This window comes from Mus pahari, chromosome 11, assembly GCF_900095145.1.
Source record: "Mus pahari chromosome 11, PAHARI_EIJ_v1.1, whole genome shotgun sequence".
Taxonomy (NCBI): domain Eukaryota; kingdom Metazoa; phylum Chordata; class Mammalia; order Rodentia; family Muridae; genus Mus; species Mus pahari.
In genome coordinates, this window is record NC_034600.1 from 72,912,268 (window position 1) to 72,927,309 (window position 15,042).

Genomic DNA, 15,042 nt, shown 5'->3' on the forward strand with positions numbered 1-15,042 from the left:
TTTCATAGCCTGGCATAAGATGTTTGCTCTGACTACATTATCTCAGGTCCACTTTCTCCCAGGGCCTCTGTCGTGCTGATAGCTGGGACCAGACGTTCTGTATTGCACAGGTCTCCTAATGGTGTAACTCAACTCCATCTTTCTCCCAAGCTGACTGCAAAGGTCCTAAATCCCAGCCTATTTCTTCTGCTTCTTTTCTGTCAGTCTGGTATTGGAAGTGCTCCAATACTTACAGAATCCTTATCGCATAATGTCCATGACTTTCCTTCTCTGACTTTTTTTCTGACCCATTTTACCACGTTACTTCCTCTGTGGGTCGAGTTTTTCTGGGATTCCCTTCTAGGTAACTCCTGTGTTACTATTCTCTGTCTCTCTTTGTATGTCCCCATCTCTCTTTGTATGTCTCTGTCTCTCTTCGTATGTCTCTGTCTCTCTTTGTATGTCTCTGTTTCTCTTTGTATGTCTCTGTCTCTCTTTGTATGTCTCTGTCTCTCTTTGTATGTCTCTGTCGCTCTTTGTATGTGTCTGTGTGTATGATTCTGTTTCTCTTTGTATGTTTTTATCTCTCTTTATATGTCCCCATCTCTCTTTGTATGTCTCTGTCTCTCTTTGTGTGCCTCTGTCTCTTTGTCTCCCATGAAATGTGCTTTGACTTATTGACAACTTTAATAACTAGGAGCTTGTCTTCTCAGCATGTTTCTTAATGTGCCTTCCAAATAACTCTCTGCTACTTAATATGTGCTAATTTAGCAAGCCCACTCTACACAAGAATATTTGAGGAGTAAGCTAGTGAGCAGAACTCGCCTATAACTTCTGCTTCAGTTTCTTCACCCAGCTTCCTGTCTTAAGTTCCCTGGATAATGGACTACAAGCTCTTAGATGAGATAAACCCTATCTTCCTAAGTTGCTTTGGTCATGATGTTTATCACAGTGGTAGAAAACCTACCTAAGACAGCTGCATACTTTTCCTTGCTTAAGTGGGAGCTAGTTTCAAAGATAAATTTTAGCAGAGTTGTTTTTGCATATCAATGAAGTGTATTTTAGGCTCTCTACAGTGCAATGGGATACAGAAAGGTGCACAATTAGATAGCCATAGCTTTAGGAGGGCAGAGAAAGCTGTGCACCAGTTTTTAAAAGGATCCTCAATTTAAACGTTAGAAAGGAACAACCCTGAGATGCTAAACAGCATCTACTGTTGAACAGATAGAAGCAATAAAGATGACTTTCCTTGCCTCTAAACCAATATTCTTTCCAAAGTATCTCTCCATAGGAAATATAACAAGAATAAATGAGCTAAAATCTCCAAGGAGGCATTTATAAGGTATATAAAGCCTTCATAGTGAGAGTTATCACAATCAAATTAGAACAGGCTGCTAAGGTTGTCTTTAGCAGTATTTTCCCTAGAGAGGAATTAGGATTAGAGCATTAGCAATTTGGATATTTTATTAGATGCTAGCTAGAGAGAAGTAGATAGGGGCTAAAGAAATCCTAATTCTCCTTTTAAAATTGTGTTTTCTTTTTATAACTTAAACAAAGAAGATAATGAAGAACAAAGTTGAGCATCATTCTAGATATAGCCATTGTAGTTGGGTACCTCCTGGTCAACAGTTCTCTGTACTTTGACAGTTTGTGACTTTCTGTGATGCTCTCGATTTGCTGCTTAGAGAAGCTACTTTCATGAGAGTAAACAAACTGTATTATGTCTCAAGAACAGTTGGATTCTTCATTGGACTACATGAGCCAACACAATCACAGGGGTCAGAAATCCAAAGAGTTGCATATGGCTAAACTCAAAGCATCTTCAGAGAAGGTTCTCCCCAGAAACTCTGCAGAGCAACCTTTCCGGATTTTACTGGATTCCTACATCTGTAGGGGAGTGGCCATGTATGCTCAGAGCTAGCTGTGTCTCATAGCCAACCCATTTTTCTCTCAGTCCCTCTCTATCCATGGTTGTGTTCTTTTCTATCTCAGTTTACCTTTCCCAACTTCCTCTTGTAAATTCCTTATGACAACTCTGCCTACATAATCCAGAAAAGTCTCCTAATCTCAAGGTCTTTAATATGGTTGCGAAGTCCCCTTTGTCTTGTATGGCAATATTCTGAGAGGATTAGGGATCTCCTTGGGAAATTTTCTTTTCAACATTTCACAAATGTCTTTGAAGATGTTGTGAAGAATCAGGAGGAAACAAAAGATTTCTGTTGTGTGTACTCACTTAATAGAAGTATTGGTTCTTTGTGCATTGAATAACATCAGGAAGAATCATCTGGTATATTGAGCACTTGCCTGAATGAATTGGCTTGAAAATTATCGAACTTTAGGTAGTGAAGGTATGGATTTAAGGAATAGTCAAAAGTAGCAGAATTTCATTTCAATCACTGCTATGGAAGGCTCCCTTTGGAATGGGCACTGACATAAAGGTTCAAGATGTAATGATGGAAACAGGAATTATCAAAGGAGCAGACACAAGCATGGCAAACATGATGCACATAAAGATGGAAGAATGATCAGGCCACAGGAAGTCTAGGACCAGGGACCTCTTTCCATGCAGTCATGGGTGCCCTCCTGAGAAGACGAATCAGAGCCTAGCAGACTGGGAAGCGGGAACTCTTAAAGGAGGAGCAGTCTGCAACAGCCAAATGTTTAACAGCCCAAAGTACCAAGGACACTGTGGTGCTTTTAATAAGAATGACCCTCATGGGCTCGTGCAGTTGAATGCCTTGTCCATAGTTGGTGGAACTGTTTGGGAAGGGTTGGGAAATGTGAACTTTTTTGGACATGTCTCGTTGAAGCTGGGCTTGGAGGTTTCAGAAATCCAGGCCATTCCTAGCATGCTTTCTCTGCCTCCCTCTGACTAAAGGATGTGTGTCAACATGTAAGCTCTTAGCTACTGCTCCAGCACTATTCCTACTTCCTTTTTCCATGTTCCCCACCATGATAATCACCAACCCACTCTTTGAAACTGTAAGAAAGCCCCCATTAAACACTTTCTTCTATAAGTTGCTGTGGTCATGGTGTCTTTTTACAGTAATAGAAAGGTAACTAAGACAGACATGTATAACCCAAGTATCTTTAATCCTGACGTCCTTGCTTGTATACGTGTCTGAGGAAATGCTTCCCCTGATCTGTCATCATTTTGTTTTCTTCCCAAAGAGGACCTGGAGCTGCTGCTTGACCGGGTCAATGACTTGATTGAGTTCCGCATCCATGCCATCCTGGAGGAAATGAGCAGCATCGCTCTTTGTCAGCTCCCGCAGGATGACCCCCTGACTTGTGAAGAATTTCTCCAAATGACAAAGGTTAGCAGAAGACTGATTTAAAAAAGAAAAAAAAAATCTGGAATTAAGGTTTTAAAATATAAAAGGAATACTTGAAGCATAAATTAGGAATTAAAAAAATTATCTTCTGCTCTATGATAGATGTGATTCAAATGTAGAACCATCTGACAAAAGGAAGATAAAGAAAATGTTATTGCAGCAGCTACTGAGAACTTACTTCCTTTCAGATCAGCTAGAGGGGGCTTTGCTGTGATACATTGTTTCTAATTTTTCTACGTTTTATGGAGGACAGAGTTATTTCTCTTTTTCCGAATAGCTTCAGTAAGCAAGGGTTAATTATGAAGTAGCTGGGCGCAGCTTCTGGGCAAGCTGTCTTCCTCAAGCACCTCCCCAGAGCTGTTTCAACACCAGTATTTTGTAGCATCAAGATCTGGACTCATTCCCAGGAACACTGGGAAATATCAGAGGCTTGTGTTTAAACTACTCAGAGCAGAGACTGTATTTACAGGTTTATCACACATCAATATATGAAAGGAAAGCCCTCAGAAGGTCGCCATGATTTCCCAAACATCCTTGCAAGTGGAGTGCTTTCTTCTTACATGAGGACCAAGCTACTGTCAGAGAGGCTCTATACCTTTTGGGAATGACACATTGGCCTCATTTACAACATTCGCTGTGGGTATTCTGGTGATAGGCACTCTTCAATGGTGGCTTTATTATTGTTGGTCAGTAGCGCTTACTAGAGGACCCATTACATCTCTGTCAGCTGGTGACTGCACTAGAGATGGGACTTATCACCGAGACAGAGTGAAAGCCACAGCTCGATAATGCAGCAGGCAGGTAGAGTCTGGGGGAAGCCTGGTACCGCCTTTCTCTTTCTAGCGGCGATTCATGGAGAACTCTTCACTCACCTATCAACAATTAGACGACAGCAATTCAAGTGCATACTTTTTGCCCAGGGAAGTTCAATGTTTGACTGCTATACATTCATTTTTTTTTTTACTTTAGATTTTATTTGATATCATCTGTGTGTGTGTGTGTGTGTGTGTGTGTGTGTGTGTGTGTGTGTGTGTGTGTGTGCATACACAGAGCCCAGAAGAGGGCATCAGGTTTCTGGAGTTGAACTCTTATGTCCTCTCTTAGCCTGAACTCTGAACTCTGGAAGATCAACAAGCCTTCTTATCCACTGAGCCATTCCCTCCATCCCCAATGCTGTGAGTTTTTATTGGCTTCTGTCACCATGATACACTCTGCTTTACACGAAAAGGCTTAGGGTCTTAGAAGGAATTGAGTATTTTTGGTGTAAACCATGTTCTTTACAGAAGTATTCTAGTCACAGAACCCATGTTTCTCAGCCAGTCAGCTGAATCTGATCTCGTTGGAAGAGGAGGGTTTCGTACTCACAGGCAGCCTTTTAAGAGGACCAGGCATTTCGTGTTAAAACCTTTGTGCTTTATTTGGTAAACTTCAATCTACATTAAGGTTGCCCACATTTTAGAATTTTGTTTGCCCTTCTCACAATGGTTTTTAATTTTTTCCCCTGCTGGTTTTTAAGTTCCCTCCACCTCATCATCATCATAAGAGATCACACTCAGTTCTGTGGTTTATATCAAGTTTTAGATTTTAAAAATAGAGAAATTAGCATTTATACCAATCGTACCATCATTGGTTTTATGAGTTTTTCATGACTCTCATTGTACTCGCTGCAGGCTTGCATACTGCTTTTATGATTTGCCTCTTAGCTAGTATTTCTTTGCAATCTATCTATCATCTACCTGTAATTTTTTCATGTCACTATATGGCTTTTACCAGCAGCACGTAAGTGATACCCTCATAACATTTTATTGAGATGATATATATTGCTTCTTACTACTGGACATTAAATGGTTTCCAAAATTGTCAATTTTGCCAAGAGCTGTAATAAATATATATGTATAATATTTTTTTGGTCTTCAGGACCATTGCCTCCAAATAGGATTATTGTGTCATATTGTTTAGTTTTATTTCACAGTTCTTTGTAGTTATAGACAAATTGCTTTTCAAAGGAAGATCCCAGTGTATAATGCCATAATACAGTGATAACAATTTCACTACCCTCTGACAAACACTGTTTATTATATTTTATTAATTTTAGTTTGAATAGCAAAATCATGAATCTAAATTAATCTGTATTTTGATTACCAGTATAAGTGAGTGCTTTTGGTTGACTCATTTCTACAAATTGTTTTTTTTTTTATATTTTTAATTTTTTCATTTGTGCATCTATTGTTTTTAAATTCTTAACTCTTTTGTTTTTGAGAATATACTATAATTACAACATTTGCCAATTCCTTTTCTCACTCCAAATCCTTCTAGACATTTCTTCTTGCTCTCTTTCAAATTTATGGCTCCCCTTTCATTAATCATTACATACATATATGTATATAAACACACACACACACACACACACACACACACACACACACACACACATATATATTCCTAATGACATAAATATAGCCTGCTCAGTATGTATAGTGCCCCTTGCATGTATAGTTTTAGGGCTGACTGTTTGGTTTTGAGTAACCAATCTGTGTGCTCTTCCCTGGGGAAGACCAATTCTCCTGCTCTCTTCCTTGCATAGCTGCTTGTAGTTCTTTGGGTTGAGTTGGGGACCTCTTGGACTTTTCTCCTTCCATGTGAACTGTTTAGTAAAGAAGGGGATGTTGGGGACTCAAAGACAGAGCTTTTGGACACTTTTTTAATGCCTGTCGTTACCGTGGAGATGAGTCACTGAGAGTGGCAGGAGCTGGAGGGAGCATCTTTGGTTTTGTGTGACGTAGGAACATTTGGATGAATCTATCATTACTCTGTCCTCATTCTGTTTGTTTATGAATTCGTATGTTGTTTGTACTTTTATAATTATGTCTTCTCTTAGAAAGAGTTGGGGGCTTTGGATAATCTTGGGGTGATAGTGTTAGTCATTGAGAGTTGTTTCCCAGAACACACAGTAGAATGGAATTCTGGGATTTCAAATACATGCTCCTGCTGCTGAGCAGACGTAAACAACTGTGAGGAGGTCAACTGAGGAGTACTTTCACGGGAGAGCTGGCCTTGAGAATGGGAGATGATATGGTCCATTTTGGGCCTCTCTAACATAGAGTCAAATGCCTCAAAAATAATTTAAAAATTATTATGATTCTCTCAGAGGACAATTGATTTAGAATGAGGTTCCCCGATTGAATGTCATTTGGTAGTATTGTTTTTCTTTTAAAAAATTTTTTATTGGTTATTTTATTTATTTACATTTCAAATGTTATCCCCCTTCCCAGTTTCCCCTCTGCAAACTCCCTATCCCATGCCCTCCCACCCTGATTTTATGTAGGTGCTCCTACCACTCCCACCTCCCCACCCTGGCATTCCCCTACACTAGGGCATAGAGCCTTCACAGGACCAAGGACCACCCTTTCCACTGATGCCCGACAAGGCCATCCTCTGCTACACATGCAGCTAGAGCCATGGGTCCCTCCATGTGTACTCTTTGGTTGGTGGTTTAGTCCCTGGGAGCTCTGGGTGGTCTGGTTGATTGATATTGTTGTTTGTCCTATGGGGTCGCAAACCTCTTTAGCTCCTTCAGTCCTTTCTCTATCTCCTCCATTGGGGACCCTGTGCTCAGTCCAATGGTTGGTTGTGAGCATCCACCTCTGTATTTGTCAGGCTCTTGCAGAGCCTCTCAGGAGACAGCTGTATCAGGCTCCTGTCAGCAAGCACTTCTTGATATCCACAAAAGTGTCTGGACTTCCTTAGTTCTGGACACTGCTCCTAAAACTTGCATATATCATCACATGGAGTACATGCAGCCACATAAACTATTTTTAATTTATTCTTAGAAAATTTCATACATGTTATAATGCATCTTAATCATATCCATACCAGCTTAATTCCTCAAACTCCCCTGGTCCCTCTTCAAGTCATTTTCAAAATATCACACTGAGTCCAATAAACATTGCCCATATGCGCATGTCTGTGGGATAATCCACTAGGACAAAGGCAACTGGCCAGTGGCCACTCCTCGAGGAAAACTGACTCTCCTTCCCCAGCAGCTATCAGCTCTCCTCAGCTAGGGATGGAGCCCAAGGAGGTTCTCCCTCTCCTCGCTGGATGTCTTAACTGGCGTGGTAGGTGTAGGTATCTACAGTTGTTGTGAGTTTATGTGTTTAATAGTCATATCATGTATAGAAATAGACCAGGATCTCACAGCACTACTCCCTATCTTCTGGCTTCAAAAACAAAACAAAATAAGACCAGGTAGTTAAGATTTGTAGTTAGGTGAAGTTGAGTTAAGTGAGCTTACTGTCGATATTTTTCTTGGTAATGACTAAAAGCTCGTTCCAGGAAATATTAGAATAAGCAAGTTTAAAAGTTTGTTACACACATTAATATCATGGAAATGTCACATTGCCTGCAGAAGAGGGGTGGTTAGAAGTCAAGAGTGCTGAGTGAGGAGGTATCATAACCATGAACTATGGGATGTGGACAGCACATGAACATGTTAGCCCCTCGATGTGTAGATCAATGTAAATTGAAATGGACTTGGAAGTGGTGATTGACTGACAAAGTCTGCATTCACTGGGCTTTCCCTCATGTAGGTGGTAAAAGAGACACTTCCATGTGGTTTACCTATCTTTATGTAAATCTACCACAGTGCTTTATATTGTGTTAGAGCTGCTTGTTCCATTTCTGAGAAATGTACAACCTAGCTGAAGTGAGTGTAGATCTGAAATGAAGTACATGGCAGTGGCTTGTCACAAATGATGAGACGGGAAGACAACTGGAGAGAGCAGGTTCACATCATGTGAAGGACAGGTTCACATCATATGATGGGAATTCTAGGGGCCGAGACCCTGCCAATAGCTTTGGGAGTAGCTTCTTCCATGCTGGGGAAAAAAGAACAAAAAAAATCAAAAACGAACGAACGAACGAACGAACGAACTAACTAACTAACTAACTAACTAACTAACTAACTAACTAACTAACTAACACCCTGCAGCTTTGGTCTATTCACCTGGGTCCAGTTGTGTCTCCTGTCTTTAATGCTTTCTTCTTGGAATGCCTGGTTGGGTGAATATGGAGTATGTTGCTGTTTAGTTATTTTCTCAGTCGCTGTGATAAAATATCACTACAAAAGCCACTTAATGGGGAAGGGCTTACTGTGGGTGACAGTTGCAGGTTACAGTGCACCCTGGCAGGGCAGTCAGAGCATCAGGAGCTGGAGGCAGCTGTCCATGTCACTGTTACAGTTGAGAAGTAAGAGGTCTGCATGTTTATGTTCGGCTCAGGTTCTTCACTTTTATATCGTGTAGGGTTCAAGCCTAGGGAATGGAACTACCCACTATAGACAGATTTCCGTCCCCTCATGTAATTCTAGATCTCAAGCTGACAACTGAGATTAACCACCACAGTGTGAAGCCATCAATGAAGCTAAAGTATCAGTTGAAGGCCAGATCTGTGCTCTTTCTGCTCTTCCTGATGAACTTTCAGGAGCTAGATAAAGACGTGCCCTTCATCTTTTGTTCTTCTTGCCCTTAGGATCTCTGTGTGAGTGGTGCACAGATACTCCATTTTAAAAGCTCCCTCGTGGAGGAAGCAGTCAATGAGCTAATAAACATGTTACTGGATGTGGATGTACCACCCGAAGAAGCAGCCGAAAACCTCTGCCACGAGAATGCCAGTCCTAGCGGTGACACTTCAGGTGAGAGGCGAGGGAGGCTTTTTTGTCTCCAGGATATTTGCTGAAAACTGAAATTTAATTTTCTATACAGCAATCAGTTTTATACCTCTATAAACTCCACCTCAAGTTTATACTGATATCTATGAATCTGAAATTATGAGTCTGCACAAATGGCGCGGTTGCTTATCCTAAATATTTTGTGTCAAACTATACAAACCTTTTCCTATAGAGAGGAGGAGGAAGATGTCATCTCTCAGGGTTTTTCGGGCTATTGTTGGGAGAGAACACGCTAGAATACAGATCTTTGAGGACCAGTGTAGCTTTAATTAATTGGTTATTTTATTTATTTACATTTCAAATGTTATCCCCTTTCCCAGTTTTCCTTCCACAAACCCTCATCCCCTTCCCCCTCCCCATGCTTCCATAAAGATGCTCTCCATACTTCCACCCATTCCTGCCTTCATGCCCTAGCATTCCCCTACACTGGGTCATCTAGCCTTCACAGGACCAAGGGGTTATCCTCCCATTGATGCCACATAAGACCACCTTCTGCTACATATCCAGATGGAGAAATGGGTCCCTCCATATGTACTCTTTAGTTGGTGGTTTAGTCCCTGTGAGGTTTTTTTTTTTTTGGGGGGGGGGTCTGGTTGGTTGATGTTGTTCTTCCTATGGGGTGGCAAACCCCTTCACTAGCATAAATTTTAACCTGCATTCCTGGATCTGTTATTGGTTGTTTTCTCACTTGGAGATGATCTCTATTGGGCCACCTTACGCCCCCATTTCTTCTTCGTGTTCTTCTGTGCCCTCACTTTCTCAGATGTAAGGCATTTAATTGATATTGAGCTTACATGTAATTTATCTTTGTTTTCTCCCTGTAATGTAATGGATCGATCTCTCTCTCAGGAAGAAGAGAAGGGCATTCTGAGTCCTTGGCATCTTCCTTCAATGCTGGGGCCAGCTCTCTGCTGTCGACAGCAACTGCAAGAAAGAAGAAAGAAACTGAGGTGTTAGAGGAAGCCCGGGAGCTGCTATCCCACTTTAACCACCAGAACACGGACGCTCTTTTGAAAGTGACCAGGAATACACTTGAGGTCATTCGAAGGCGCATTCACTTCTCCCACATGATTAACTTTCGGGGTAAGATCTTGCACAATGTGCCTGTTGGTTAATTATGTAGAAGGGGTGCGTGTGCGTGTGAGTGCACATGCACATCCTTGCGTGCATGCATGCATGTGTGTGTGTGTGTGTGTGTGTGTGTGTGTGTGTGGTGTATATTCCTATTAAATTTAAATAATTTCAAACACTCTGCCATTTATTTGGTCCTTCCTTATAACTGTAAGGAGTGTGAACTTTGGCCACCCCAGCAAGTCCTATGGCATGGATCCTCTCATCACGTGTGTTAAAGTTGAGAAACCCAGGCCCCAGAAAGATTAGTTTGCCAAGAGTTCTGAAATTCCAATGACGTAAAAATCAACATAATTTAAAAGTTTCTTGTAATAAGACAAAGGCATAAAGAAAATTATTTAATCCAAGAGAGGAAAAACATGAGAGAGTTATCAGTGCCAATTTCTTAACCAGTCTTATTAATTATTAACCAATCTTAGTAATGATAAGTGATTGATGGCATCCATTTAAAATTAGAATTTATTTCACTATTTCCATGATACTTCAGTTTTTCATTCTGAATGCCCTCACTTTTTTCTAGCAGTGTTCAGAAAAAGGTTTTGGCTTTTCTACGTGTGGCTACAAAATCCCACAAACGGTAAGGGTATACTGAAGTTAAAAATCCAAATTAAGAATAGTAGAAAAGGCATAAAGTACAATGGAAATAGTAATTAATTGAGACAAAATAGGATAGTGAAATATTATTTGGAAGATTTGTAATGAAGAGGAGAATTCTATTGTGTTTAAAGTGGATGAAGAAAACCAAGGCCTGTGAGAGAATGTTCTGGGGAATGGCTTTGATTTACTTCAGAAGGAAAGACAGGTTTTTCCTTAGGATCCACCAAACATAGGCTCATATGTTAATATATTAAATCATAGTTACTGCATGGCTTTGTGCATTGCAGGTGTTTTCAATCATATCAGACTATGCGTGGCTCACGTACATATGCTCATACACATGCACCTCTGTCTAAATACTTAAACCTACAGCCGGAGCCAACTTAAAAGCCTCTTTATTATAGATAACAAGTTACATTTACATTTTTTTCCTACATGTGAAACTGCTCCAAAGTTTGGAATATATTCATCGTGGAAGGTACTTTATTTAAAATTCCAAAAGTTGCTTGTTTTAACTTTTGTTTCTTATGGTGTTTGCCCATTATTTCTTCTTTGCTTACTCTGCATTTAACTCGTTGTTAGCATGCCCTTGCTTGCCACTATTGTTTTTAAAATCTTAGGTAAGACTTTAGATTTGATCCTGATTCTTAATTAAAACTTTCCTTCTATGACGATGCACCAGGAAGCTACAACCAGCAACCAGTGAATCCAGGGATTCCCTGAATCACTATTCTACTGAGCAAAACCAGATCTTCAAATGTCCATGCACTCATTGATTTGAGAAATGTTTGTCCAATTACATGTGTATTATGTATGCTTTAATTTTTTTGGCAGAGTCTATTAAGTATATTCCATTTTCCAACTAAAAATGGTGTATTTACTCAGACAGCAATGATGCGTCTAAGGCAAAGCAGAACCATCTCCCCATTTTCCGGGCAAGTGTCACCCTGGCCATTCCCAACATTGCTATGACTCCTGCCCTGGAAGACATACAGCAGACATTGAACAAAGCCGTGGAATGTATCATCAGTGTCCCCAAGGGAGTTAGACAGTGGAGCAGCGAGCTGTTGTCCAAGGTTGGTAGAGTGTGAAATATCGATCCATTCGGAAGCTGCTGATTTTAAAGATGGGGCAAAGTTGAAGAGCATCCTTATTTCATTCTAGAGAAAGATGCATGAAAGAAAAATGGCTGCCGTGAAGAACACTGAAGACAGTGAATCGGATGCTGAGGTGGAGGAGAATGAGCCGCAAGGCAAGCATGCTTTAAAGGTTTTAGAGGTTGAAAGTCTCCCTCTCTCGCTCCCTCTCCCTTGCCCTCCCCCATTGTGTGTTTGTGTGCCTCTGTTTGTATGTGTATGTCCGTGTAGATGCCCGTGGAGGCCAGAAGAGGGAGCTGGCGTCACAGGAAGTTGCGAGCCACTGTATATAGTGCTGGGAACTGATGTGGGGTCACCTGCAAGAAGAGCAAGGGCTCTCAATTGCTAAGCCATGCTCCCAACTTTTAAAATAGAAATGTCTAGTATCTCCTGTGCCACATGCAGTTTTCAAATCATGTTCAATAAAAGCATCAATCTTTCAGCCCATTTTGGGTTTAAAAACGTTAAGATCCACGTAAGGATCTGTCAGTGTCGCATTATCTCCTGCTTCCGTCGCATCTGCCACAACTGCTGGCGCATCACTGACGGTTGGTCTGATCTATTAATGGCTGAAGATAGGAAATGCGTTTAATTTCACACTTTACTGAGAAACTGGCTTTCATCACAGTGAGTATTCCCTGGCATGTTACAGATATTTTTGACCTACTGTGAGTTCTGTTTTGTTAACACATCCTGAATGCTGCTTTGCGTCCTGTGGCTTTCATTTGTAGTCTGTAAAACTGGGGAGCATGAGACATCCAAGTTGCTAATGATATCAGATATCCTCTTCAGTCCTCAAACTCCCTTTCCGTCAGCACCGAGGTGAGCAGACACAGTATAATTTTGTTGGCATTGCTGTTCCCCCGAGATAATGAAATGATGAGGAAGAAACTGAAGCCAGTACCTCTTTGAAATAACCCTAATGAGGAAGGTAGAAAGAGTTGAAAATATGATACCATAAATAACTTATCTATCTATCTATCTATCTATCTATCTATCTATCTATCTATCTATCTATCTATCTATCTATCAGCTTAAGCTAAAAAGCATTAACTGGAGCTGGATAGATGGCTCATTAGCTAGAATAGATAATGCTCTTGTGGCACACCTGAGTCTGGTTCCCAGCACCCCTTTCTGATGGCTCACAACCACTTGCCTCTCCAGCTCTAGGGCATCTGACACCCTGTTCTGGTTTCTGTGGGCATCTTCACTTAAGTGCACATGACACCCACTCCTCCCCCAACATATACATACAACTAAACCATAAATTAGATCTAAAAAAAAAACAACCCCATATATTATGGTATTAGCTTCAATTTAATCTGGAAACACTGCTTTAGCTCCTAGAGTCATTTACAATCCAGAGTCTTCTATGGAGAATATGTTCAGTCATGAATCACAGCCAGAGAAGGGAAAAAATGTACTGAAAATATGAACAAAGAACTGAAGCAACAGACTTTAGCCTGGCTGTCTTTAACTGTAGAGTTCAGTGTGTGTGTGTGTGTGTGTGTGTGTGTGTGTGTGTGTGTGTGTGTTGTATACTCTGAGTATCATCACTGTCTAATTTTAGAACATTTTTTTATTATCTCAGAATGAACCCCTGCACCACTCAGCATTCATTTTGCTTTCTCTTTTTGCTCATCCCTTGGAATCCACTAATCTAGGTCCCATCCCTAGTGATGGATCATTCTATGCGTGGGGTTCTGTGACTGTTTTTCCCCATTGTCATGGTATTTCTATTTTCATCAATGTGTGGCATTTACATTATACTTTCCCTACTGGAGCGCCATAGGTGGGATCCCAGGTCCTGCACATGCCAGGCAAAGGCTGTGCTACTGGCTTCATTCCTAGACTTGCTTGTTTGAGAGAGGAACTTACTGTGTAACGGAGGCTGGCCTTGAACTTTTAGGTAGGTAGGTCAGGCTACTCTTGAGTTCAAGATTCTCCCACTCCCACCTCCTGAGTGCTAGGACTCATTTCTTTTTATCATTGAATTGTATTTCACAGCACAGACAGACTATATCTTATTTATGCATTAATACATTAGTGAACAGTTCAATTGTTTCCATTTTGTACTTTCATTAAGAATTCTGGTAAATATGTAGCAGTGCACGTGTGTATTATGCATGTGTTCATGTGTTTGCTCGTGTTTGGTTGTTCATGCATGTACATGCACAGGTGGAGGTCAGAAGCTGATGTTGGGTGTCTTCCTCAGTTGCACTGCATCTTGTGATTTGAGATAGGATCTCTCACTGATCCTGCGGATCAACAACTGGCTAAACTGCCTGGCCAGAATGCTCCAGGGATCCGCCCGTTTCCCCCTTCCCACCCAGTGCTGGGTTACACATACCTGATGCAAACCCAGAGGTGATGTGAGTGAGAAAGATGCAAACTCAGGTCCTCAGGCACACGTGGCAAGCATTTTACCAAGTGAGCTGCTCTCCAACCCCAAGATTTTCTGTGGAAATGTTTTTGTTTCTCTAGGGATAGACTGACAAGTAGGATTGCTGGGCTTTTTTTTTTTTTTTTTTTTTTAAATTTTTTAAATTTATTTATTATTATTTTCTTCATCTACATTTCAAATGCCATCCCGAAAGTACCCCACACCCCACCCCCGCCCCCACTCCCCTACCCACCCACCCCCACCACTTGGCCCTGGCCCTCCCTTGTGCTGAGTCATATAAAGTTTACAAGACCAAGGGGCCTCTCCTCCCAATGATGGCTGACCAGGCCCTTCTCTGCTACATATGCAGCTAGAGACCCAAGCTCAGGGGGTACTGGTTAGTTCACACCATTGTTGCACCTACAGGGCTGCAGTCCCCCACAACTCCTTGGGTACTCTCTCCAGCTCCTCCACTGGGGGCCCTGTGTTCCATCCAATAGCTGACTGTGGGCATCCACTTCTGTGTTTGCCAGGCACCGGCACAGCCCCACAAGAGGTCGCTACATCAGGGTCTCCCCAGCAGAATCTTGCTGGCATGTGCATTAGTATCTGGGTTTGGTGGCTGATGATGGGATGGATTCCCGGATGGGGTAGACTCTGGATAGTCCATCCTTTCATCTTAGCTCTAAATTTTGTCTCTGTACCTATATCCTTTCGTGGGTATTTTATTCCTTATTCTAAGGAGGAATGAAG

The 15,042-nt window shown here is 41.3% G+C and overlaps 1 protein-coding gene across 1 annotated transcript in view; it reads left to right on the plus strand.

The window, feature by feature from the left end:
* The window catches only part of Dnah5 (dynein axonemal heavy chain 5), a 235,205-nt gene that overhangs the window by 51,596 nt on the left and 168,567 nt on the right, over window positions 1-15,042 (plus strand). The window contains exons 17-21 of the mRNA XM_021208310.1: window positions 3,151-3,296; window positions 8,844-9,006; window positions 9,892-10,125; window positions 11,656-11,846; window positions 11,935-12,022. Coding sequence (XP_021063969.1) covers window positions 3,151-3,296; window positions 8,844-9,006; window positions 9,892-10,125; window positions 11,656-11,846; window positions 11,935-12,022 — 822 coding nt within the window. The remainder of the gene's footprint in view (window positions 1-3,150; window positions 3,297-8,843; window positions 9,007-9,891; window positions 10,126-11,655; window positions 11,847-11,934; window positions 12,023-15,042) is intronic.